We start from the raw sequence: 24,641 nt of genomic DNA on the forward strand, positions 1-24,641 counted from the left end.
CTAATGATCGTGTTATTCAGCTCCACCTGGAGACAGTTCTTCATGTTTTCTTGTACAATATTTGACAGTTTGTACCAACAAATTGTCAGTGTAGTTGGTGTAGTTGCCCATGTGGTGTTGATGTAGTTGTAGTGCAATGTACCTGTACTGTGGCATGTTTGCAGCTTCACACAACAGCTGTCAGTGGCAGTCAGCTTCACAAAGAACATGTCCTGCAACAATCAGATTTCTAATAAGAGTCCAACAGTATCATCATTCTTTATGCAGAACATGTCACAAATTCAATTAGAAACCTGTAATCCTAAAATTGACTTCCCACACACTGGGATTAAAAAAATGTTGTTTGAAATTGGGCTGAAGTGATATTCTTTACCCACATGGACAAAAAAAAGTTTCATAGAATAATCAATAGACGCTAACTGACTTTATAATGCTTTCCATTCCCTGATCCCCAACCTCCCAGCTCCTCAAACCTCCTTTATGTTCCTACTCTGTACCAGGTCTTATTTCAAAAGGGAACCACACTGCACAAATGAAACATCACATCTATTTTTTTCAGTACAAATGTAGTTTTTGGTATAATAAAGAGTCCAAACTGCATCCAACCTAAATGTGATTGGCTGTACTGCTGCAATTACAGACCAATTATCACATGTGAAAGATAAAGTTGCTGTTAAATATTGATATGTCATGAAGAGAGGAACTCATGTATCAACAGACTTTTATTAAGGATTCATTCACTCAGTAATCACTTTATGGTGGAAATGCGCATGGTTCTGTTGCCTGATGAAGCAATGCCACCATCGTCTTCATGCACACTTAGTGCCTCAGTGCACATTTTTTTTTCCTTCTGTCCAGTTCTGGGATAGCCGAGGCATGAACAGAGCCAACAGATGGCGAGTGGCAATATCCTTGCTGGGTACACCAAACATTGGTTTCACACACTGTTTCTCCACGTGGGGATTTGAACCTGGAACTTTGACATGACAAGCAACCACTGTAACCAATAGGCTAACACACTATCACTTAACAGGAAATTAGTATATGAATGTAATATACCATCTTCACCACCACAGTATATTAAAGTCAGTGAATTGAACAGTGGTTGATAGAATGAGGAAAGATTCACACACATGCATCAAATAAATAGATCAATATACAGAGCATGGGGTTAGTGAGTGAATGATGTCAGAATCCCTGTCAGAAATATTCCTGCAATATGACAGCAGCCCAAAGATAAAAAAATCATTATGCTTAGGTAAAAAAGGTGTCTGACAGGACAAGCAGGAGGTGACCACATTACAGTAAATGCTACCACCAATCTTCATTAATATAGGTCTCTGTGATGAGGAACAAAATCGGGAAGGGAGTTGATACCAGAATCCCCACCGGGATACAGCACCTTGGTGACGCACATTCAGATCTATGGTACAGTGGAGACTGTAGACAACAGTGCTGTTAGGTTTAAATCACTTAATCAATAAATAGTCTGAATAAAGAGGCTGTATAAGGTGCCTGTCCAACTGAACATTGAAGCATCACAGAGACACATTGAAAGTTTGAACAGTGCAATAAAACACTCCTATGGATATTGTGTAGACTGCAATATATTTCTGAGCTATAAAATTCTGTCTAATATTGAGATTTCAGTCAGGATTGAAAAAAAGAAACCCCAAAGGAATTATTCCAGACAAAGAGTTTTACAACACAAAGCAATCTAGCCTAAGTCGGTAATGAATGATAAGTCTATGAATTATTACACTTATTGTTCATCACAATACGCAAGTCCAGATACATGGTCAACCTTGGGATGCCTGGCTTTTATACTGACTATATGCTCCTATTATTCATGTCATTTAGAAATTATGAGTTAATAGGGCTTGATTTATAAGATGAAAACCCACTTGGACAAGGTGCAACCTGGTGGCATCAGCCATATTCGAGTCGCACTGCATTTATTGTATTATGTAATGAAAGACACATGATAAATTATTTACATCTTTATTCACAAGTTTACCCACTCATAAACTGAGTTACACCCGATGCAAGTTAAGACCAATAATTAGGTTGCACTTGGTCATATTAAGCTGCACCAGTTCTACAAAGCACTAAATCAAGCACTGTTTTATGATTATTGAAATATGTGCAAGTTTACTTGCCATGAAGACTTGCACAACGTTTGGTATCTCTCTTCATAATCTTTGCTCTGGTGTGTATGTAGCTTCCTTCTGCCTTCTTGTGTGTGACCAGGGTATATATTATATATATATAATCTTTTAGGATTTTAAAACTGATAAGACTTCTGTTTTGGCATCAAGATTTTTAAACCTTTTAATCACCTTGACTATGTTTTATGTAGCCATGTTCTATGACAAGAATTAAGCCATCAATCATGACAACAAAACATGGCTGTTTTATTTGGCTGTGAATCATCATAAGAATGGGATTCTTATCTAACCAAAGTCTGCTCATCCAGATGAGGATTACCAGATAACAAAGCAGACTTATCTGGGTACAGCATCTGGCTGTATATTAAACTGATGAAGATCAGATCAACAACGATAAGTAGTATTCTAGACATCTTATTGCTACAGATATTTAATCTACTGTATTAAATGCTACAACAGTTGTAATGAAATGACTGCAATGACATATAATACCACATTATACACTGGTGCAAAGGCAGAACATTTTGTCAAATGCAATAACCCCTCAGGGAAGAAACAACATAAAAACCAGTACCTAGCTGTTATATCGCGGACTAGGGCATGGAAAATCATTAAGTCCAAGCACAAGGGACAATGTTGCATTATTAACCGCCTGTCCCAAAGCGTAGGGCAGAGGAAAGGCTGGCAGGTGGCCTAGCAGGACAGATGGACATCTCATCAACTCTCCAGCAGAAATATGAAGTAAGAATAACACTTGGCAAAGGCAAGCTAGATGAAAGTTTTATGTGACGACAATATTTCAGCTGATTGTTTTCATAATGGTGTTTCTCTTCACAAATCGTATTGGTGTCACTACCATGAGTCAAAGAAGGTGAACAAAGGATTGTTGGAGGTAGCCGAATCCAGCAGTCAGTGCACCCTGAATAATCCCAGCTGCTCAAAGGGAGGATTGCTATGATCAAGTGTTCATTCATACATCTCATTATCTGGTTAATTGCTACAATCACACTGATAGGAAGTTCAAACACTCTGCAGTGATACTGGAGGTAAACATGCGTAAATTCTATTACAGAGGATTAACCTGATTACTCTTCAGGCAGCACACAGTATCAACCATAAAACTTGGCACAAGTTAGACACTTTGATGGCAACATGAATCCGATATTAAAATGCAGTGTGTGTAATATCCCAGATTAGAAACATTGCAGCCCTGTTTAGTGGTATTGGTTTGGGACAGTGGTGATGGAGAGGGAAAACATAAGGGTAGGGATAGATAGGGCTGTTGGTAGGAATATATTGGGTGGGTATGCTGGGGGAGGGTAGATAGGGGTCTAGGAATTAGAGATTGGACTAGGGGTGAGGTTGTATGGGATCAGGTAGAAGGCATGGTTTACAAGGAGGGTACCGTTGGGGTGATATGGGTGATGGAAAGCGAGGGGTAGTTACATGGGTGATGTGTGGGTGGAGATATACAGATGACTGTAAGAGTGGAGTAGGACAGTGGGTAAGAGTGGGGTATGGCTGTGGGTGATGGTAAGGGTGGGGTAAGGCTGTGGGTGATGGTAAGGGTGGGGTGGGGCTGTGAATGATTGTAAGTGTAGGGTGGGGCTGTGGGTGATGGTAAGGGTGGGGTAAGGCTGTGGGTGGTGGTAAGGGTAGGGTAGGGTGGGGCTGTGGGTGATGGTAAGGGTGGGGTATGGATGTGGGTGGTGGTAAGGGTAGGGTAGGGTGGGGCTGTGGGTGATGGTAAGGGTGGAGTAGGGGTTGTGAGTGATGGTAAGGGGGAATGAAGGCTGTGAGTGATGTGAGAGTGGGGACATATGGGTCATGTAAGGGTGGAGATATAGGGATGATAGTAAGTGTGGGGAAGGCCTATGGGTGATGGTAAGGGTAGGGGTAATCAGGTGTTTCAGGATGTGGGACTATGGTTGATGATGGGAGTAAGGGTTGAGGTGGGGCTTGATGTGTTGCAACATAGTGATTAATCTAGTTAGTACCATTGAGGGAATGGTATGTTAATGAGGTGTTCCTATTAAAGCGGTCTTGTAAAAAAATAATGATTAAGCAAGTTTTCAATTCAATACCCAAAAGACGTTAAATAATTCTAAAATCAACACATTGATGTATGTTATATCAATATTGCTGTAATGACATGGAAATCAACACCACAGTTAATTCCATGAACATTGAGAGTTAATGAGAGAGAAATCATATCATTACTTTGAAACTTGAGTCAGGGGATTGTTGAACGGAATGAGATCTCCACATGGCCTCTAGATGAGAGGGAGGGAGGGCGGAGCCCCGCATTTCTCCGGGCTGGTAGCACTGATGGCCATGCCAAGCCCTCCAGGATAATCACTGGGCTAGTTTATGGCATCAGTTATGAAGTTTATTGGCATTTAACTGCACTTTCATCAGGGACTAGATGTCAGTGTCCTGCAGGGTATTGATTGTGTGGGAATAGATTCTACTGTCATTTGTCACTGTCTCAGCTCAAACAAAGCCTTTAGATAATTTGATGAAGGAGGATGCATGTTAAACAATAAATGTCATAAAAGATTAATATCTACAGCATGTGTGGACTGGTGCTGGACACTACACTCAGGTGGGTCACTGTTAGGAGGGGGAGCATCTGATAGAAGGGGCAGGGTGGTGGGTGCTGCAGCAGGTGACCATCAGGTAAGGATCAGTTCAAAGGTGGAGGGGCAGTACAGGATGGGATGAGCATCATTTTGGAAGGAGGAAGTGGGCCGCATTGGAGGGGATCTGTTGGGTTGGAAGGGCATGATGGAGAAACATCAGTGAGAGGTTGAGCGGGAAGGTGGGTTGAAGCAGGAATGTGGAGAGGAGAAGTTTGAAGTGGAAGGCTTGGTGAAACAGGAATGTGGAGTGTAGGAGGTGGCGGTTGAGGGTGGATAGTTTTGTGAAGCAGTATTGTGGAGGGGAGGAAGAAGATGAAGTTTGAGGTGGAAGGTGAGGTGAAGCAGGAATGTGGAGAGAAAATGAAGGTTGAGGTGGATGGTGGGATGAAGGAGGAATGTGGAGAGGAAGAAGATGATAAGGTTGTGCTGGAAGGTGGAGTGAAGCAGGACGAGGGAGGTGGAAACAAAGATGGCATAGACAGGTATGTTGATGAGGAGCAGGGTAGTGGTGGGCTGTGGCAGAATGGTGGGTTGAACATGAGTGAAGCAGGAAGGTGGATACAACAGGTTGGGGTTGACCAGCAATGTGTGAGTGGAGCAGAGGTGGTGTCGGAGGGCTTACCACTTAGCTGGATGGTGAAACTGGTGGCCTCGTGGACAGGTCAATGAGTGGCTGACCCAGTGAGCCAATGAACTCAATTCCATGCATGTTAATACCCAGGACTGTTCAATTTACTGTATACAACGTGACTGACAAGCCAATAAACTCAACCAGACAGTTTTGTTATGGTCATCAAGTTCAGATAACCGGCAAGTCTGATCTGTTGACAGCCAGCAGCTTGACCTCACTTCCCACAGGCAGACAGATTACTGGCTTCAGTACATAAGTTACATCACTGTCCTGACAACTTTATCAATCACTACCCCCAAATGTATTCATAAAGATTTGGATCATATTGTCATTGAGTGAGTGAACCGAAAGTGAATTGAAACAGCAAGTTTTCCAAGTTCAATCTCATCCATCTTCATCTCTCTATATCTTCATTTCAGTTTACATAGCATCAATAATGAAATGGGATTTAATATATATTAAATAATAAAACAGCTGGGCACAACACCTAAAGTAATAAGAAATAATGCAGAACAAGAATCAGAATCATCAAGAATTATGATATTTTTCTGCTTTTCATTTGCTTTTATTTACTCCAAGGATATGACTCAAAATACTGATCAAATCAGCAAATTGATTGTTTCTCTAGCCTGTACCAATGTGCAGTGGCAGAATGGCAATGGTCTATTTTTTTTTTTCGGTGGACAGGTGGCAGTGTGCATCATCCAATGGGTTATATATGTGGAGCCCTGTTATACAGATGACATGTATATGTAATGCCCGGTAACACAGGTTATATATGTGATGCCCAGCTCTACAAGGGAATAAATGTATGATTAATATGTTTGATCAAGATGAAAGTTTGGAAGTCCAAAATAAGTGAGGAATGTGTTGAGATTGAGAGGCTCTTTCTATTTCTGGAGGTTTCTGCCAGACATCAAACAAAGTTTGTGACCCCCTGGTGGCAGATATAAACACAGCATTCCCCTGAGAGAGAAGTGAGCTCTGCTTCCAAAGAATAATCCCAAACAAGCCACACAAACCAGTTTTAGCTTTCTCTGGGCAGAAATTTGTTTATAGAAGGCCCCCAAATAAACAATTATTGTAAGTAGACCAAAACGAGAGGCTTAGTGTCTAGTAAGTTGAACTGTTGTTTCTAATTCTTGTGTTTTCGAGCAAATTGTGTACTGATGGATCATCCTTTAGAGCACTGAAACCAATGAGCCAAGATCAGATTGTCCAATAACATGATCTATCTGAATACTAACAACTGCAAACTATACCATCTCATCTCACATTCATCTCACAACTTTAAAGAACTGTACATGTGAATACTTGTATCTGTTTAACTACAAGAGAAGCTTACCAAATGGAACACTTTTAATCCTGAACCCATATGAACACTTGTTCAATATGAGAAAGATTTAAAGGTAGACTAACAACTAGTCCCTGAAATGAACATACTTAAATTTCACAGAAAAAATGTTCATAGTAAATGAGTGTATCTCATACCCCAGACTGCTGAGTGTATGAACCATGGTGCCCATCACAGGTGATATCCTTGCTCATCTCATACCCAAGACTGATGACTGTATGAACCATTTTGTCTATCACTGGTGATATCATTGCTCATCTCATACCCCAGACTGCTGAGTGTATGAACCATTTTGTCTATCACTGGTGATATCATTGCTCATCTCATACCCCAGACTGATGAGTTTATGGACCATTTTGTCTATCACAGGTGATATCATTGCTCATCTCATACCCCAGACTGCTGAGTGTATGAATCATGGTGTCCATCACATGTGATATCCTTGCTCATCTCATATCCAAGACTGATGAGTGTATGAACCATGATGTCCATCACTGGTGATATCCTTGGTCATCTGATACCCAAGACTGATGAGTGTACGGACCATTTTGTCTATCACTGGTGATATCATTGCTTATCTGATACCCAAGACTGATGAGTGTATGAACCATTTTGCCTAACACTGGTGATCCCGGCTGATCACACATCCCAGACTGCTAAGTGTATGACCATGTCTATCACTGGTGATATCAAAACTTATCACATACCCCAAACAGTTTTTCGGACACATAAATTTGCACACTAGGAATATATAATATATATACCTCAGGTCAATTCTGCATGTATCATAGCCAGCCCATCACATCAATCAAACAGTGCCATGTAAATACAATGATTTCCATCTCAGATGATATCTTAGCTTATCACATCACTCATACAAAGTTCTGCAGTAAAAGTGCCACAGGATTCAGCTGCATGTGTCTTCTATTGATCACTGCAGCACCGCCACATTCAATCACCATGGACTAGTTGTAGACTTAATCAACCCGCTCCTGTTACCACCCCTTGCTGCTACAGCTCACAGTTAACATCCACTGAGGGTTACGCTGGTGCTGCCCCTGGTAAACACTTTGTTACATCACGCTGATTTTGACAAATCTCTGTGTTTGTCCATGGAACATCTGGACAAGGTTTACGAGCATTCCACAAACTCAATACTCCCTGGAAGAAACAGTGCCCTGATGCCTGTTTGGACAGATATCACTAAAAATGTTTCAATTTCACACTTCCAGTCCAAAATGTCAAGATGCAAGAGGCTAAAATACATTGATCTCCATTGACAAGTGTTCAATCCCTTTATATATCCATCACAGAAAAATATGTCCAGAGACTTAGGTTATGGATGTTTTTAAAGAGCATTTCAGTTATATCATGGCATGTCAGGTTTATATGGAAGGAAATCTGAAACTGATTAAATGTTTTTACCTTTTCCACTATTATGAAACCTCCATGTATATGATACTGAAAAACCTGGAAAAGTGAGCCTGTTTTAAAACCTACAATGGCAGGTTTCTGGCAAGGATAAAGCTTTGAAATGCATATTGTCATGGTTTCTATGAGTGGGTCATCAGTGCCCATTTTATCACATAAAAGCCTGTTGAATGAGGACACTTGATGGATTTAACTATTTCAAATACTAGAAAAGTATTAGTCTTGCTTGAAGTTCTTGAAAAGTCTTGCTTGTTAATGGGTGAAACTTCAAGGCATGGAACCAGAAAACTACTGGTTGAGTTTGTTAATAAGTGAAACTTTCAAGGCACAGTAAAACATAATGACAGATGCAGTTGTATCCTCTGGTGATGATGTAGGCTAAGCCATAAACTATTTCTGACAAAATACCCTGATGCAAGAACAGGACATCTTGACTTACGATGGCAACTGCATCAGCCATTTCAATAACCCTCCTTCCCTGTCCAGATTCTTATAGCCCTGAGAGGCTTCCCTCATTAATCATGCTGGGTTTGATGCAGAGGACTCAATAAGGTTGTGGAAAGAGAATTTTGAATATGTGATCAAATATTTGAGACATCTTCAAAAGGACCATGCCTCCTTGTTAAGTTCAATCATTCATTGACTCAGCTGTAAGTGTCCCCTATAAGCAGCATGAGCTGCCAGCTCAAAGGACAACATCATTCATCTCCAGCCTGGGGCCAGTTGTGTTGCCAAACGGAATACCATTTCATAAACGTTGTACAACTAATTTATCAACTAAAAATGATACCTAATAACATCCTAGTTTTCTTGATCAATATTACTTTGGATCAGTTACAGTGAACATGTTATCATCTGATGAAGCTATTCTATATGCACTAATTAAAGAATTACAGAAGTGATTATTGCCATAAAATGGTAATTGAACAGTCATCGAATCATTGATCTTGCAGATATTCCTGGATCTAACAGTAATCTTAAACCATCTCCGGTCCACAACAATTATACAAGCAAACAATCCCCGACAATATGTCTCCAGTTACGCATGGATATCACATAGCCATCAGAAATCAAACAGTGTGCAAAATATGACTAAAACTGACTAATAGCTGGTGGGAAATGTGTAATGTCATGCAAACAGCTGATCCATAGAGTTGGATACCTGCCTGGGCCTTCCTCCGGCTGCCTACTGCAGTATTGATTGGATGTCGATCTGATGAAAATCTGGAACAGGGACATAAAACATGTAACACAACACAGTTTCAAATGGTGGGGACTTCACACAGCGGAACTAGCTTTTCATCAAGCAGCTGGCAATAGTCTGTAGTATTCATGTGTCATTTCTTCCTCAATATCAGTTCAGTAAGGAATCAGTTCATAAAAACACATCATCGCAGAGGAATGATTTCTCACGTCTCTAGTGTCTTCTGTAAGTTTTAAAAAGTTTAATCAGCCAAGTGGCAGTAAACATCTTCTTTCCAAACACAAATCATGTTATGACTAAGAAATGCAAATACCAGTTTGTGCGTGATGTTTGTTGAGTGTTGTGATGTCTCAGGTGTCTGTGATTGGAGGCTAAGGGGTGTGTGTGTGATGTCTCTTTGACTGGAGGGGAAAAGGCATCGATCTGTACCCCCTGTGTGGTATGACTGTGAGTGGGGTTTAATGCTATATTGAACTGGGCAGGACCATCAAGAATGGGGTTCCTCACATGGTGTTCTGAAGAGTGATTGGCACAAAACTACCCATAGAAGACATGTTTTAGTCCTGTAAGTCACTTTTCTGTTCTGGAGGTCCCCTGGTTTACTCTGTACATGCTGCACATCCGTGGGATTTGTAGGTCACTAACCCATGAAGATTCAGCTTAGAACTGGTCGTCAGCAATATATGTTTGTTGTATGAGGCGACTAACAGGACTGATTGATAATTATTTCCTGGGATTGATGCTGAATGTTGTTATCACTAGATTATCTGATTCAGACTTGACTTTTAAAACACTGCCATAGCTGGAAAAGTGCAGAGTATGGCATTTAAGAATGAACAAACAAATCGAAGGTGATTGCATGTTTACAGATGGTCACTGAGGCAGTGAGAATTTCTGTAAATCTCTCTTGAGTGCTATGCTTGATACTTTGTAGGTGGACTTCTAGGAATATTTGTTCACCTATTGCCAGATTGATGGCAGTGGTCTAAGTAATCAAGCTTGGACCAGACAATCCAGTGATCAACAGTATGAGCATTGATCTGTGCAACTGGGGACCGATGACATGTGTCAACCAAGTCACCGAGGCTGATCACCAGATCCCATTAGTCGCTTCTTACGACAAGCATAGTCTTACGACACAGTCACCTTTTATGGCAAGCATGGCTTGATGAAGGCCTATTCTACCCTGGACCTTCATGGGAAATATGTGGAAAGAATTTTTCGTGATTTGAATCATTGTCAACTATGTTGTAGTGATGTTGAAACAAATTATATTCCTGCATATTTCCCATTGCAGTAAGGACAGGCTGAGTCCATATGCAGGCCAGATAGCTTTCACACAAATTAAGGATGTACCTAACCCAACTGTCAAAACTGACATGCAAGGTTCAGTAACATTATAATCTGCACTTACATCTAACATGAAGAAAGACTTTCAAATTATCCTCACAGCAATTATCAGATTTTAAATGACACACCAAGCCAGTCTGTCAATCTTCTTCTGAATCTGACAACCATAATTAAGTTTTTGCCATGTGGAAATGTTACTCTATGAAGATATTTACACCCAGAGTGGCCAACTTGATTACTTCGGTGACTAATGCCGATAAAGTCAGCCACTGCAACCTCCATGCAAGCTAATAAAGTTTTATGTCTGTACACAGAGTGATTTGTGGGATATTGCTAAATTACAAAATAATATCATACTGATTTCTCCATGGCTTATGAAAATCTCTCTTTATGGTTTGTGAGATCACTATGTTGACCTTTCTGAATAACACATGGTCTGCTTTTAAAACAGTACATAATTAGTTGTGTAAACACTTACATGGGTTTTTCGTTGATTGGCAGCAATTTCTGCCGACATGGAGTTGGAACACTTGGCAGAGCCCAGATAAACTGCATATTTGTGTAAAATACACTATGGAAAAGCTGAAATATGCAAGAAAAATAAATTGCGGCACATGAAGAAAAGCTAAATATTTACATTTATGCTATGTCAAAATAACAATGCACATTTACCAAATACATCAAAATCATGTTGCGTATCTTATCAATTGAAGCTCATCAAACTTAAAGTTTTTCAGTCTCTAAATATTCATCATTGAAAAAAATCTTGAATAATTCTCAACACAATTAAAATGTGCAACAGTGTAGAATACTTATTATGGTTTATCAATCTTTCACTAATTAGCGACCGATCAAATAGCTGTTTTCTTTCAGTAAACAAATCCATAATGGTGAGCAAGTGTGATGAAAAGCTTCAACACGCTCAAAATAAACTACAAAGTTTTATTATGCTAAAATCAAAATCTACTGAAGGCCACTATTAAGTGTTTAAGTCATCTCCCTACTTTGAAAGTTATCTATTACACCTTCCTTTAAATGTGTGCATATAGCTTACCTATATTAGAACTTGAACAATAACCTACCAGTAGAACTGTTGAGTGAAGACATCGCTGTTATATAACAGGCACAAATTACTTCTTAATTATTGAACAAAACAATACTGTACCTTTTCTACTTATCTGAAATGAATACCCAGATTTGAAAAAGATGGAGGGTATCTAAAACTATAGATACAACTTGAAAATATATACATGCAGTGAAGAACTGTTATGTAAAACCTTATTTAACCTGACACCTGTAAGCGAGGATGTGTTTGGTGGGAAATATCACTTCCTATCAACAGTTATGTCAACCATTATATTCATGTTGATGGCGGCCCAGCTACAACTGCCATGAAGGTGCATGAACATGTCAGTACCACATGTTACTGTTCAGTGCTGAGTGGAAGCCGTCAGCTTTGACATAGCAGATAGGTTTAAAGATAATGGAGTCCTTGTAGATACCAAGTTTATTATCAACTCATCTTTCATTTGGTGCATTTAAGTTGGATGTTGACCAGATGAATGAATCATCTTGACCTACTTAAGGATAAGCAAGGACAAATTGGATAGTAAACAGGCACAGAACAATAATACCGGAGAGAAACAATACTCTTTTACATGAAAGTGATGAATAAAATTACATAGACAATAACATAGATAGATAGATAGATAGATGGATGGATGGATGGATGGATGGATAGATAGATAGAGATAGAGATAGATAGATAGATAGATAGATAGATAGATAGATAGATAGATAGATAGATAGATAGATTTGGGAGTTTTGTTGATGTCAGAAGGTTTGCCAGATATATGATAATAAAGTGAATTAGATGGATCAAATTAATTCTGTCTTGTCAAAAAGATTGGGCAGATTGATACAGTTACTTCTTACCATGGAGACCATGGTTAAAATTAAGTGTTCCAGCTAAGGCTGCTGCCTCTGTGGATCTCGAAGTGGAGACTTAGTGGACTAAACAGTTGAATGTGTGGGAAGGGAAAGTGTGGGATGCCGCCATGGGACGGAGAAGAGAAGCAGTGCAAAAGATCAATATATATTTACTTCCAGGCTGACTCCCACCAGAGACCCACTTGTTGCTCTCAAATGCCTTGACCTCAATCTTCATCGAGTCAGGCTTTCTCTGTCTGGCATGATGTCTGTAACCTGCTTCAATATTGAGGGCATTTCCAACTTAGCATATCCTATCAACAGCCCAAGACATTATTGGAGCACCATAACCAGTGTTTATAGTTACTTTTACCTCAAATTATCACAAGATCAATGCCGAAAACAATGTCTCATTTTATGCTCAAATTACAGAACAATAAATGTCTGTATTTTGATGATAATTACCATTGATCAGCAATAAATCCTGGCAATAAGAAAGTGGTCACTTGGTTGCACCATGCCACTCAGTTCAACCTTCCCAAACACAGGTCGCTGGGTGCTGTAGGTGCTGGTAGTGTTATAACACAAGAGTGCAGTATGTCGTCAGCTGGCAGTATCTGATAATAACCCTTTCTTTTGTAAGCAATGTACCTGTGTAATAATTATCTATCTCCAGTTAAGGCTTTTCTCCCACATAACAAAATACTAAAATACTATTTTAAGTGTATTTTGGACACAATTCACTTAAAATCTTTTTAACTGTAACTAAACAATAATTTGTATATTGTATGATATTTGGTTGTGTTGAACTCCAGTACATTTTATGTGGTGACATGATGCAACACCACATTGGTGACCATTGCAAAATTCTGTTCATTATGAGTCAGATGAAGAGATTTTATTGCGCATGTACGTCTCCAGCACATGCTTTTTCCAACTCTTGCTAGATGAAAAACATACTGGTTAATTCCTACAGCAGGCATGGATTAACTTAACAATTTGGACACTGATCAATGTATAGATTAACTCAACAATATCATGTCTACAAGGTGTACACTAGCCTTGCTCCAATGTTACACTGATATATACGTCCATAGATGTATAGTACTGTATTCTACCTTTTAAAGAGGCAAGTCTAGATTAGAGGACAGTACAAGCACACCAGTCTGTCAGAAGAACTACAGGGATATTTATATTTTTTCATAAATTATTATTTAACCCATTAACTATTACTTTGGAGACTTGAGGAAGTCTAGGTGCACGTGTATCACATTTCACATGTGGAGAATGGAACCAAATTTTCAGCATGACAAGCTTCCTAGAGTAGGATAGATAAAGAAGTTAAACATGTGATTGATGGTAGAAGATTATCCTATTTTCAGTCAAATCAACAATAAAGTCCACTAATAACTAGATGTAGACACTCAACACATCACCATATAGAAGGAAATTATCAATATGAGGATTCATCTGCATTTCCAGATGATTGTGTAGTGTCTGCTGCATGTCAGTCTGCAGTCCGTAAAATGTCATCCTGCTTCCATTGTCCGATGGGCATCTATCTGAATAAAGCAGCTGATAATAGTGACAGAGTCCCGCAATTGCCCTGATTTGTCTGGAATGCACATTACCCTGACTTCCTCAAGACGCTGGCTAATCACATTATCATCTCTCTGTTGTGCACCACGCTTCAGAAGGCTGGTGTTGGGAATGGGAGGCCATCACACCATCATCAGCATGAAGAATATTCATACATTCCTACAAATGTCTAGATGGCACAAACATTCTCCATACTTATATGCCAAGTTACTGTGATCAGTGTAGCTATAATTTCACCCATATTCATTCACTGGAAGAGAATAGCAATAGAAATCACTACTGAATGTAAGCGATAACTCAATGATATCCTTTCATAGAATTTAAGAAGTGTATTTGGTAACTGTTACTCTGGTGTCTCACTCGACTAATATACACAGGAGTATTCAAAGTTTATTCAGCACTGTCGTCCAGAATCAATGGAGTTGTCTAGACAGTATAAAATGTTTATCCAATACTGATATTTCACACACCAGTTTATACTGTAGGTACAGTTTAATCCAATATTGTTATCCAGTTGAAAAGATCAGACAGTATTACCCTGATTAAACATACTTATTCATTCATGCCATGAAACTAATGATTGTACTTTGCTTCAAAGACTTTTTATGAAATGGACCATGCAGTGTAACCTGCAACTTGTCCAAGGCTAGTTGAGTATGTGGCCTTAGTCAGTAGTCATAAGCAAAAAGTGAGTGAGAGAGTGAGTGAGTGAATTGTAGCACAACTTAATATGTGCTTTATGTGCTTGGATAGTTCAATAATGTTCAGTTTTTCTGAACATTATTGAGCTCTGACCATTTTGGTGATACTCAGTGCATGAATCTGTTTATCACTATCGTTGTTTAACTATTAACTATTTCCTAAACCTACTTTGCAGTACGTGGCGAGGGAAGACAGAACATCTATGCCAGTGGTTGTAATGAGCAGGAAGTAAAGCTGGACTGTGGTGCGGGACACCGCATAGCCATCAAGCGCTTGTTCTTCGGAGTGAAGCTGGATCCAGCCTGTGTGGGACATCGCCGTACCCGGCGTGACTGCTGCTCTACGTCACATACAGACTGCATTGTGAACAGGGAACAGTCCTACCTTGATATCAACACCCAGTGCTCTGGCTATCCTGCCTGCAAGTTTACAGTCAGGAAGGTCACCACTGGTGGTCAGTGTCTGAAGAAGACAACTGATTTTATGACCATCATCTATGACTGCATAGCAGGTGAGCCAACACTTTTTCAGCATTTTACCATTCCAATTGGAACTCTACCAGAACATAATTTCCTCCTCCTCCTCGTCATCATCGTGGGTACCTTAAATCTACCCCCATATAGTTAGAATACTGCTGAGTGTGGCATTAAACAACAAACCAACAACAAATAAATCTACTTTTAACATCAGGTGTGCTAAGTCAAGGCACTATACCAAATCATTCCATGTGAGTGTAAAAAGTAACTACATTGTAGTGTCAGTTAACACTTGTCATACAAGTACATGAAGCATGAGAGCAAAAGTAACAGTTGTCAGACCAGCCCCCTAAAAACAGAAATACCTAAATATGACATATGTTACTATACATTAAAGAATAGTACACCCACACACCAGAGTGAGTGAATAAGTGACTGAGTGAGTGAGTGTGAGCGAGCAAGGGACACCAGAAATGGGCTCCACACACTGTACCCATGTGGAGAATTAAACCCAGACCTTTAGTATGGTAAGTGGACACTTTAACTATTAGTTATGCCACTGAACCTAACACAATCAGAACAATGCCAGCATGTAGTAAGTTTATTTAAATAAGTAACAAAAGATGTGTTACATTGTATACACTGCGGAGATAAACCCACCACTATCATGCACAACAGGTGAGTTTTAAATCAACTATGATTAAGAATACCAGCTGAGCTGAAACAAACAACTATTGTATTAGAGAAGTTAAATCAAAACCACCTCGCACTTAACTACTTGCTGAGTGGCACCTCATAATTCTTCACTAGAGTATGTAAACATGTTAATAATCATATCCACATGTGACAGGTGAGGATTTTACATTTTGAATGTATATGAGATGATTGTAATTATTCATTATCACCACCAGGTGAACTGAGGGAAAGGGGTAAACTACCTCTTAACATGCAAACAACATCTCCACTCAACATTCTATGGACTACTTAAGCAGTCAAGTTTAATTTTACTTCAGTTCATTTACTCATAATTAATCCCTTACCGTTCCTCATGACCTCAATACACTGAAGAGAAAAAAGTTCCCTGAGTTTCAGAAACAGACTTTCTCAAAATGAAGCTATATCTGTCTGTATGAAGCAATGAAGAAATTGCTCAGCTTGTGCTGACATCAGTGCTATCTTTGATGTTCCCCGAACATATGGCTGAAGATGACCTCCTATAAACAAATGGTGCTACTTTACACCTGTACAATGTATGTTATGTACACAGACACAAGGTTAAGTCATCATCAGCTGTCTACACCATCTACAGGAGGCATCCATACACATCCAACAATTGTCTTGCGTGGAAGGAGTGCTTATGATAGCAATGTGACTAGTTGCCAAGTGTCAGATAACACCAAAAGTTGTTGCTCAGAATTTCCTCAATGCAAACAAGTTGTAACATTGTTGAAAGATCACAGTATCATAAACACAGGCAATGATGAGATACACCCCAGAGTAGGACAAAGTGGAGGTGATATGATAAACCTGACATGAACAAGGTAGTGATTAGATCAGCCACAGAATGGATTAAAGAAGCAGTTATTAGTATAGTAGGGGCGTTGGGGTAGCCTGGTGGTTAAATCGTTTCTTCATCATGCCAAAGCCCATTTCTGGTGACCTCCAATGTGATATTGTTGGAATATTGTCAACAACGGTGTAAAAACTCACTCACTCACTCATTCACTCACTGTTAGAACAATCACAGTGTTCAAAGGAGCATGCCACGAATGCCATGAAGTTCAAAAAGATAGCAGTCATAGAACAATTACAGCTGTTAAAGTAGAACAGGTCAGGTATGACTGGTTGGCATGTTGTTTAACACCTGACTCAGCAATATTCCAGCTATTTGGTGGTGGTCCATGAAAATGTGACATTTTATACTTATGGAAACTCGTTTTTGATTGTGACCTATACATCATTGTGTTTCATTCTATTTATCAGAATAAAACAGTTTTGTTCCCCACCCACAAAGATGACAATGTGGCAGCAGTAAATTTTAAATTACCACAGTTTCAAGAATTTAGAAATGGTTTGATCAGCCAGTGTCAGACAATGTTGACTTCTCTGAGTTAACAAAATGGCATTATACCCATTCCTCTGTACAACACAGATTCTGATGCCAGTGTGTATCAGACACTTTGTCACTTAAATAAAAAACAAACATCATGCTGATATGAAGCATGTATGGTCATCAGAAACAACACGACACTTCAAAGCCTGTTGGCTGCAAAGACTTTTTTTTATTCACAATCCACACACGGCAACTTCAAAACATCTGTGGATTTGCTCTTATTCCCCTAAGATGTGAAGTATCCAGTATGCTCACTGCTCATGAAAAAGTTACATACCCTACATCTATATGTAATGGTTATCGTAGTTCTTATCATGGTTGAAAGGCTGTAGAGGAAATCCCTTCCTACTACATTCTACAATTACATGTAATCAAACCGACATGTATTTCTGTCAGGATTCACACAGCGCCTAAGAACCCTACCTTGTTTAGAATACTCAACACAAGCTTATTACAAAAAAAGTAGGTGGGTGAAATCGTAACTTTTTTTCAACATTAGGAGTGTATTTACACCAAGCTGTCATGTTATTGTACCTACGTCACAGCAGCAGGAATCAATAAATAACTTCCTCCTACCGTTTCCAGACCAAATCAACTAATTTCAAGGGAAATGGAAATGAAAAAGAAATCAAATTATCCATGACAGGGTTGTCAGTCTTTCATTCACCGTGTTAACAGTTATTATCTCAATCAAACCACATTAAAATAAATGATGGCATTCAAAACATTGAATTTCGTTTACAAATTATTCATGTAAACTTCCTGTTATTTACACAATTATTTTGAAAGCACTGAATAAGATTGCTGCAACGTAACATCATCTCTAGATAAGATACATGCAAGGTAGTAAGAGTTACTTCCCTTGGGCACAGCACTTTTCTTCAGTTGATGTCAAACAGAACTTATTAACATCAAGCCTATCTCAAAAACTATCAACAAGCCCAAACTTATTTTAAGGCATAATGTTCAGCTTATTTAGTTTAAAGGAAAACTAGACTGACATTACCTGAGCTTAGATGACAGAATGATGTTAGACTTTTAAACAGCTGATTGAACACACATGGTAAGAAAGTATTAAGGCATCAATATAAAAACAATAACTCTTCTGGAACTCTGGTAGAATTCATTAAATCAATAACATGCTTTTTCTAAAAACAAAAACTAAAATTATAAATCTTATAGCAACTGTTCTGCTGCTGTCAATTCATGAACGTTGTTGAAGGCATGGCAGGATCTACTGAGTCAAGGAGTTGCCTCTTTTGGGCACGCCAGTGATCTGTTTGAATTACATTTCCATCTGACTGTTTTTTAGGTTTGACAGCAACTTACCTGTAATTGTTAGTTCCCCATACTTACGTTTTACATTCAAGACTGTAACTGCCAGGGGCTGACATCCATTTTGTACACGTCTTTGAAGGGCATTTAGAAGTGAAATGCATAAGAATGAAGATTTTATGGATATCAACTTCTTTATATGAGAACACAACGTTTCGGAGTTAATGCTTACTCCTTCATCAGGTGATTGAGAATGGGGTACAGAGCTATATTTATATGTACAGGTAAAGCAATAACAAAGTAACAAGTGGAATGACTTAACGAAAGCTGGAAGCCAGTATAAACAAGCGCTGATTGGAAACCGACAGTTATGATAACAATGATAGAAGCCAATGGTAATACATTACAGATGATGGGATATGTTTACATAACACAGGTAGGGGGTAAGGACGATGTACATGATAGGGGAAAAGGGTGGAAGCCAATGGTGGATGATGTTTACATAACACATGATTGGGGATAAGGATGATGTACATGACTGCATGAGGGTTGATGGGCATGTTTACATGGGGGTAGATGATGTACAAACACAAGTAGATAAGGATGTACACGGGTAGATTGGCTATACATGGATTACATAGATTACATAGATAGAATGTACACAGATAGATGAGATTAATTTATCAATAAGTCCCAGGCACTTGGTAGGTACAATCCTTGGTCACGGTTGATTGCTGGTTTCTGTCTCCGGATCTCGATGGCTTCTTGCAGTTTCCTTTGGCGCCAGTTGTTGTTGTTGGTAGATAGTATCCTAGTGTCCTCCCATCGGATGAATGTCCAGGGTTCTTGAGAATGTGTTCAGAGATGGCCGATTTCTGGTCAAGTTTGCTGACGGAGGTCTGGTGTTCCTTCATTCTGGTGTTGATTGGTCTCAGCGTTTCTCCAATGTATCGGTCGCCACAGTTGCAAGGGATCTGGTAGATGCATCCTCTCGGGTTAGGGTGTTCACAGCTGGGTCCTTTACCGTTGGCTTTTAGGTAGGTCTTGATGATCTTGCCACTGGAGAAGGTGACATCGATGCTGGCTTTGGTCTTGATGAGGCGTGATATTTGATGACTGATGGGGCCAAGGTAGGGTATGGTTACTCTGATGGGTGATGGAGAAGGCTTGAGGCGGGGTTCTCGGTCCTTGAGGGTCTTGTTGATGGTGGCTGTGACGAGCTGGGGAGGGTAACCGTTTAGTGTGGTGAATGTCTTTCTGAGGTGGTCCAGTTCATTGTTTAGGGCATCAGGATGGCAGAGGGCTTTGGCACGTCTGGTAAGGGTGGCGATGATAGCTTGCTTGATTTGAGGATGGTGGCAGGAGTTGTAGTGGATGTACTGGTCGGTGTGCGTCGGCTTGCGGTATACTGAGGTTCTGAGTCCATCGTCTGTGGCGTGGAGGGATACATCAAGGAAGGGCAGGTGTTGGTTGGTCTCAGTCTCCATGGTGAACTTGATTCTTGGATGTTGGTCGTTGAGGTGGTTGAGGAGCTCGCTGGGGTCGTTGTCATTGGCGATGGTGGTGAAGGTGTCGTCGACTTTGCGCTACCAACAGAGGGGCTGGAACGGAGCTGTGGAGAGGGCTGCTTCCTCAAAGGAGGTCATGAAGATTTCTGTAATGAGAGGAGAAAGAGGTGAGCCCATGGGGAGACCGTGGATCTGCTTGTATATCTTACCATTAAATGTGAAGTAGGAGGTGTCAAAGCAGCTGCGGGCGAGGTTGATGATGCTGTCTATGGTGAGGTGGGTGTCCAAGTCATCTATCCTGTTGGCTAACTTGCTGCGAAGGATGTCCAGGGCTTCTTCTAGTGGGATGTTGGTAAAGAGGTCCACGACGTCGTAGCTGACCATGGTGCCTGTGGGGTTGGATTCTTTCAGCTGGTTGACAAAGGATGAAGAGTCGCTGATGTAGGACTTGCCATCTTTGCCAAATGAAGCGAGGAGATGTGAGAGGAACTGGGTGGTGTTGTAGAAAACTGAACCTCTGGAGCAGACTAGGATCCGGGCTTTGGGCGGGTTCTTGTGGATCTTGATGGTAGCTCTTCCATATGGGGCTTGGGAGTTGATAGGGTTCAGCTGGTTGAAGATGATGTCGTTGATTTCTCTCTTCTCATGAAGGTCCTTCAGGGTTTTCTTGTGTTGTCTTTCCAGTCTGGCCGTGGGATCTTTCTTGATGTTGAGGTAGGTGGTGGTGTCTGAGAGGCTGTTGTTGACGAGCTGGAGGAATTCCGGGGTGTTCATGATGACTGCTGCTTTGCCCTTGTCAGCTTCGGTGATGGTGATGGTGTCATCCTTCTTGAGTTCGGTGATGGCCTGTCTCTAATGGCGCGTGAGGTTGGAGCGGGGCTTGGGAGCTTGCTTGATGGTGTCTATAATCTGGTGTCGGAGATAGTCTACGTTGCCATTGGGAGCCAGTTGTTGAAGTCCACTTTCAATGCTGGTGATGAAGGCATCTGTGTTGATCTTGGCGGTGACTGGGACATACCTCAGGCCTTTGGCAAGGAGGGACGTCTGAGATGGTGTGAGAGCTTTACTGCTGAGGTTGATGACTGTCTTGGGGTTGGTGGTGTTGTTAGCTTCAGGAATGTTGGAGGTGGGAGGGCATTGTAACTGGGTGAACTTGGTGATGTGGGTAGTTTTCACTTTCTCATGGAGGTGCTGCTTGGTCTTCTCTGCTAAGGACTGGGTCTTGTGGTAGAGGTCAGACTCGAGGGTGTCTTGTAGGTGGCTTCTGCTAGTTTCAATGTCTTTTTGGAGGTGGGACTTGTGGCGGCGTAGTGAGTGAGTGAGTGAGTGAGTTTAGTTTTACGCCGCACTCAGCAATATTACAGCTATATGGCGGCGGTCTGTAAATAATCGAGTCTGGACCAGACAATCCAGTGATCAACAACATGAGCATCGATCTGCGCAATTGGGAACCGATGACATGTGTCAACCAAGTCAGCGAGCCTGACCACCCGATCCCGTTAGTCGCCTCTTACGACAAGCTGAGTCGCCTTTTATGGCAAACATGGGTTGCTGAAGGCCTATTCTAACCCGGGACCTTCACGGGTCTGTGGCGGCGTAGGTGCTGTATCTGGTGCTTGACTATTCTGGTGCTGGCATTGTGGAGTATCTTGTTGATGGCAGGTGAGCGAGGGACAGGAGATGAGAGTTGAAATCCTCTGGGAACGAGGTTGTTGTCTCAGCATCGTAACAGGAAAGTTAGATGATTACTGGTTTTCACAATTTTGCTAATAGAACGGTTGTACCTGTTGATGGATATAACTGCATCATCTCCATGTTGAACTACCCACATCACCAAGTTCTTCATTCTCATTTTGTACACATTACTATTTTCGGACATGACATGCATGGGTAGGGTGAGGTGTCACATATTTTGTAAATAAATGCTGTGTGTGTGTGTGTGTTTTCGCATTGTACTTGCTTCTTCATAAAAAGTCATCATCAGTTAATCATGAACTGACCACTGAAGCAGAAAATGAAACAAAGACTTACTTACTGGAATATTTCTTTGCATACCGTCATACAACTTGCCTGTTTAATGAGTTCTGGCCATTGCACATTTAATACCTGTAAATTCAGCAGTTCCATTCTAAATAAACAAGAGGGACAATTCTAAGGCTATACTTCTTCATTACAAAAAAACATTGGTTTACACACTGTTATTAAGCAAGCAAGACGTATAGCCACAGAGTTATCTCCCTTGTTCAGCATTCAACTTCAAGATGTTATTTGAAGAAGTTACCACTCAAAGTTATCAATCAATGGACATTGCAGATGTTGATGTTGCGAGCTTCTGCTCTGATACACATAAGCGAGGGAAGGAGTTGTACATAGCCAATGAAGAATACCCAGCATCCATCCGTGGCAACAAACATCGATGTTCCTGCCTGGCCACCACAGAGCAGTCCCGCGGTATCAGCCTCCACTCCATCGACATCCTCATTGCCATGTCAGAGTATGGAGGCCGAACCTGTACCGAGCTCATCAAGATTGAAGACAGCTTCAATTATAAGAAGAAGATCACTTGTGGTCACCGAGGACTGTATGGTTTCCGAGCTCTGTATGAACGATCTACGCGGAATGTCACCATCAGCCTGGAGAGCCATGGTGAAGATCGTGGAACTGCTTATGTGTGGTTCCAGATTAAAGGTGAATAGCAGAAAAATAACTGTACACAGTCAATTAATTTTACCTTTAGATATATTAGATGTAAAGAAGTAAAATGTTTGTTTTAATTGGATCTGATTTTCAACATCATATTTTCAAAACTTTCATTCCCTAAATATTTTTGCAAGAAATCAACCTATATCAACCATGGCAAATTTCTTGTTTCATCCTGTATTTGCCTTTTTATTTACATTCAAACCATTGACAAGGGAGGTAATCATTATTCTACAAGTATCTCATTAAATACAAAGCTCCACTGGCTAATGGCCTCAGAGCATCTATATGATAATACAAAACAGACTGGATAAACTAGAATGGAAGATGGAAGAACACAGAGTCTTCGATGACTCCAATTTGTGAGTTTTAAATCAACTATGTTAAGTTTAGTTGTGACAATCTTGCAGAACTTTAGATGACTTAAGTTAAAATCATATCGAGTTTTGATCTTCTTCTGCACGTCATCTAACATGGTAGTTGATCAGAAAGAGTAGGTAGTGGTTCACCTTCCTGTGATATGATACAATTGGTGATCAGAAAAACTTCATTTCTTGTCATCAAAAAGTACTGTTGATCAGAGTAGCAACACTTTCTTCTTCCAGCTGAAGAATCAAAGGACTTTGTGAACGTGTATTGTGGAGAGGCACTCAGACGCCTCCTTGCCAAGCCATATCAAGATGCTGAATCAAGAGATCGAACTAAAGCTGAAGGTTCCAGTGAAAAGTTGAGCACCGTCACACCTCGCTGGCCTGAAAATGAATCACCTTCAGCAGCCATATTCCCCCTTACATCTGATATGGGTGAGTCAAACTATCATAATCACAACAGTAGATATCTGTTTCATTTTTCATTACTTTACTTTTCATCTCACCCATTTGAGTCAGTTTATCATAACATAATCTAGTATTCTCCCCTGAAGTTAAAATCCCAAGAAGATCCAATGTAATACAGATAATCAAAGCTTGGAGGTTTTTAAAACATGCACACTGAACTCTGTTCCCAGTTTCACTATAACCAATACCTGCAATGGAAGGCCTAGATATGACATGTATCAGACTATCACCTTTTTATTGAGATGTTGAAATCTGTGTATCATTATCACAAGCCTGTCATTGTGTTCCAGCTGCAATAGTAGGAGGAATCGTGGCTGCATCGTTTGTTATCTTCGCCATCCTCATCATATCCATAGCTGTACACTGCAGGAGGTAATTGTTTGCGTCGGGGTAGCATTTCTTTCTATATTGTTTGTTCATTAATGTCCAGACAATCTGTGATTGATATTATCAGCAACAATCAACCTAACTGACATACAACCGAGTCTGGGCCAACTTGCACAAAGGGATCTTAGCGCTACAATGATTGTAACTTCCATTCTCCAACACAGGCTTAAGATAGTTGTAGCGATAGTTGTGCAAGTAGGCCCAGATTACGTTCCACATTACAACAAGCATAGGTTCTGGGGACATCAGATCCTGTTACAGTTTAACAGACTGAGACACATTTGTTCAATACTGATCAATATGGATTATGCAGTTGTTTATTCAAGTACACAGGTA

The 24,641-nt window shown here is 40.3% G+C and overlaps 1 protein-coding gene across 2 annotated transcripts in view; it reads left to right on the forward strand.

Annotated features, from left to right (window-relative positions):
* LOC137287392 (uncharacterized) overlaps nt 1-24,641 on the forward strand; it is a 74,915-nt gene that overhangs the window by 43,193 nt on the left and 7,081 nt on the right. For both annotated transcript variants that reach the window (XM_067819654.1, XM_067819653.1), the window contains 4 exons: nt 15,186-15,521; nt 22,696-23,070; nt 23,688-23,885; nt 24,209-24,290. In XM_067819654.1, the coding sequence (XP_067675755.1) occupies nt 15,186-15,521; nt 22,696-23,070; nt 23,688-23,885; nt 24,209-24,290 (991 nt within the window). The remainder of the gene's footprint in view (nt 1-15,185; nt 15,522-22,695; nt 23,071-23,687; nt 23,886-24,208; nt 24,291-24,641) is intronic.

The sequence above is a fragment of the Haliotis asinina genome, chromosome 6 (assembly GCF_037392515.1).
Source record: "Haliotis asinina isolate JCU_RB_2024 chromosome 6, JCU_Hal_asi_v2, whole genome shotgun sequence".
Taxonomy (NCBI): domain Eukaryota; kingdom Metazoa; phylum Mollusca; class Gastropoda; order Lepetellida; family Haliotidae; genus Haliotis; species Haliotis asinina.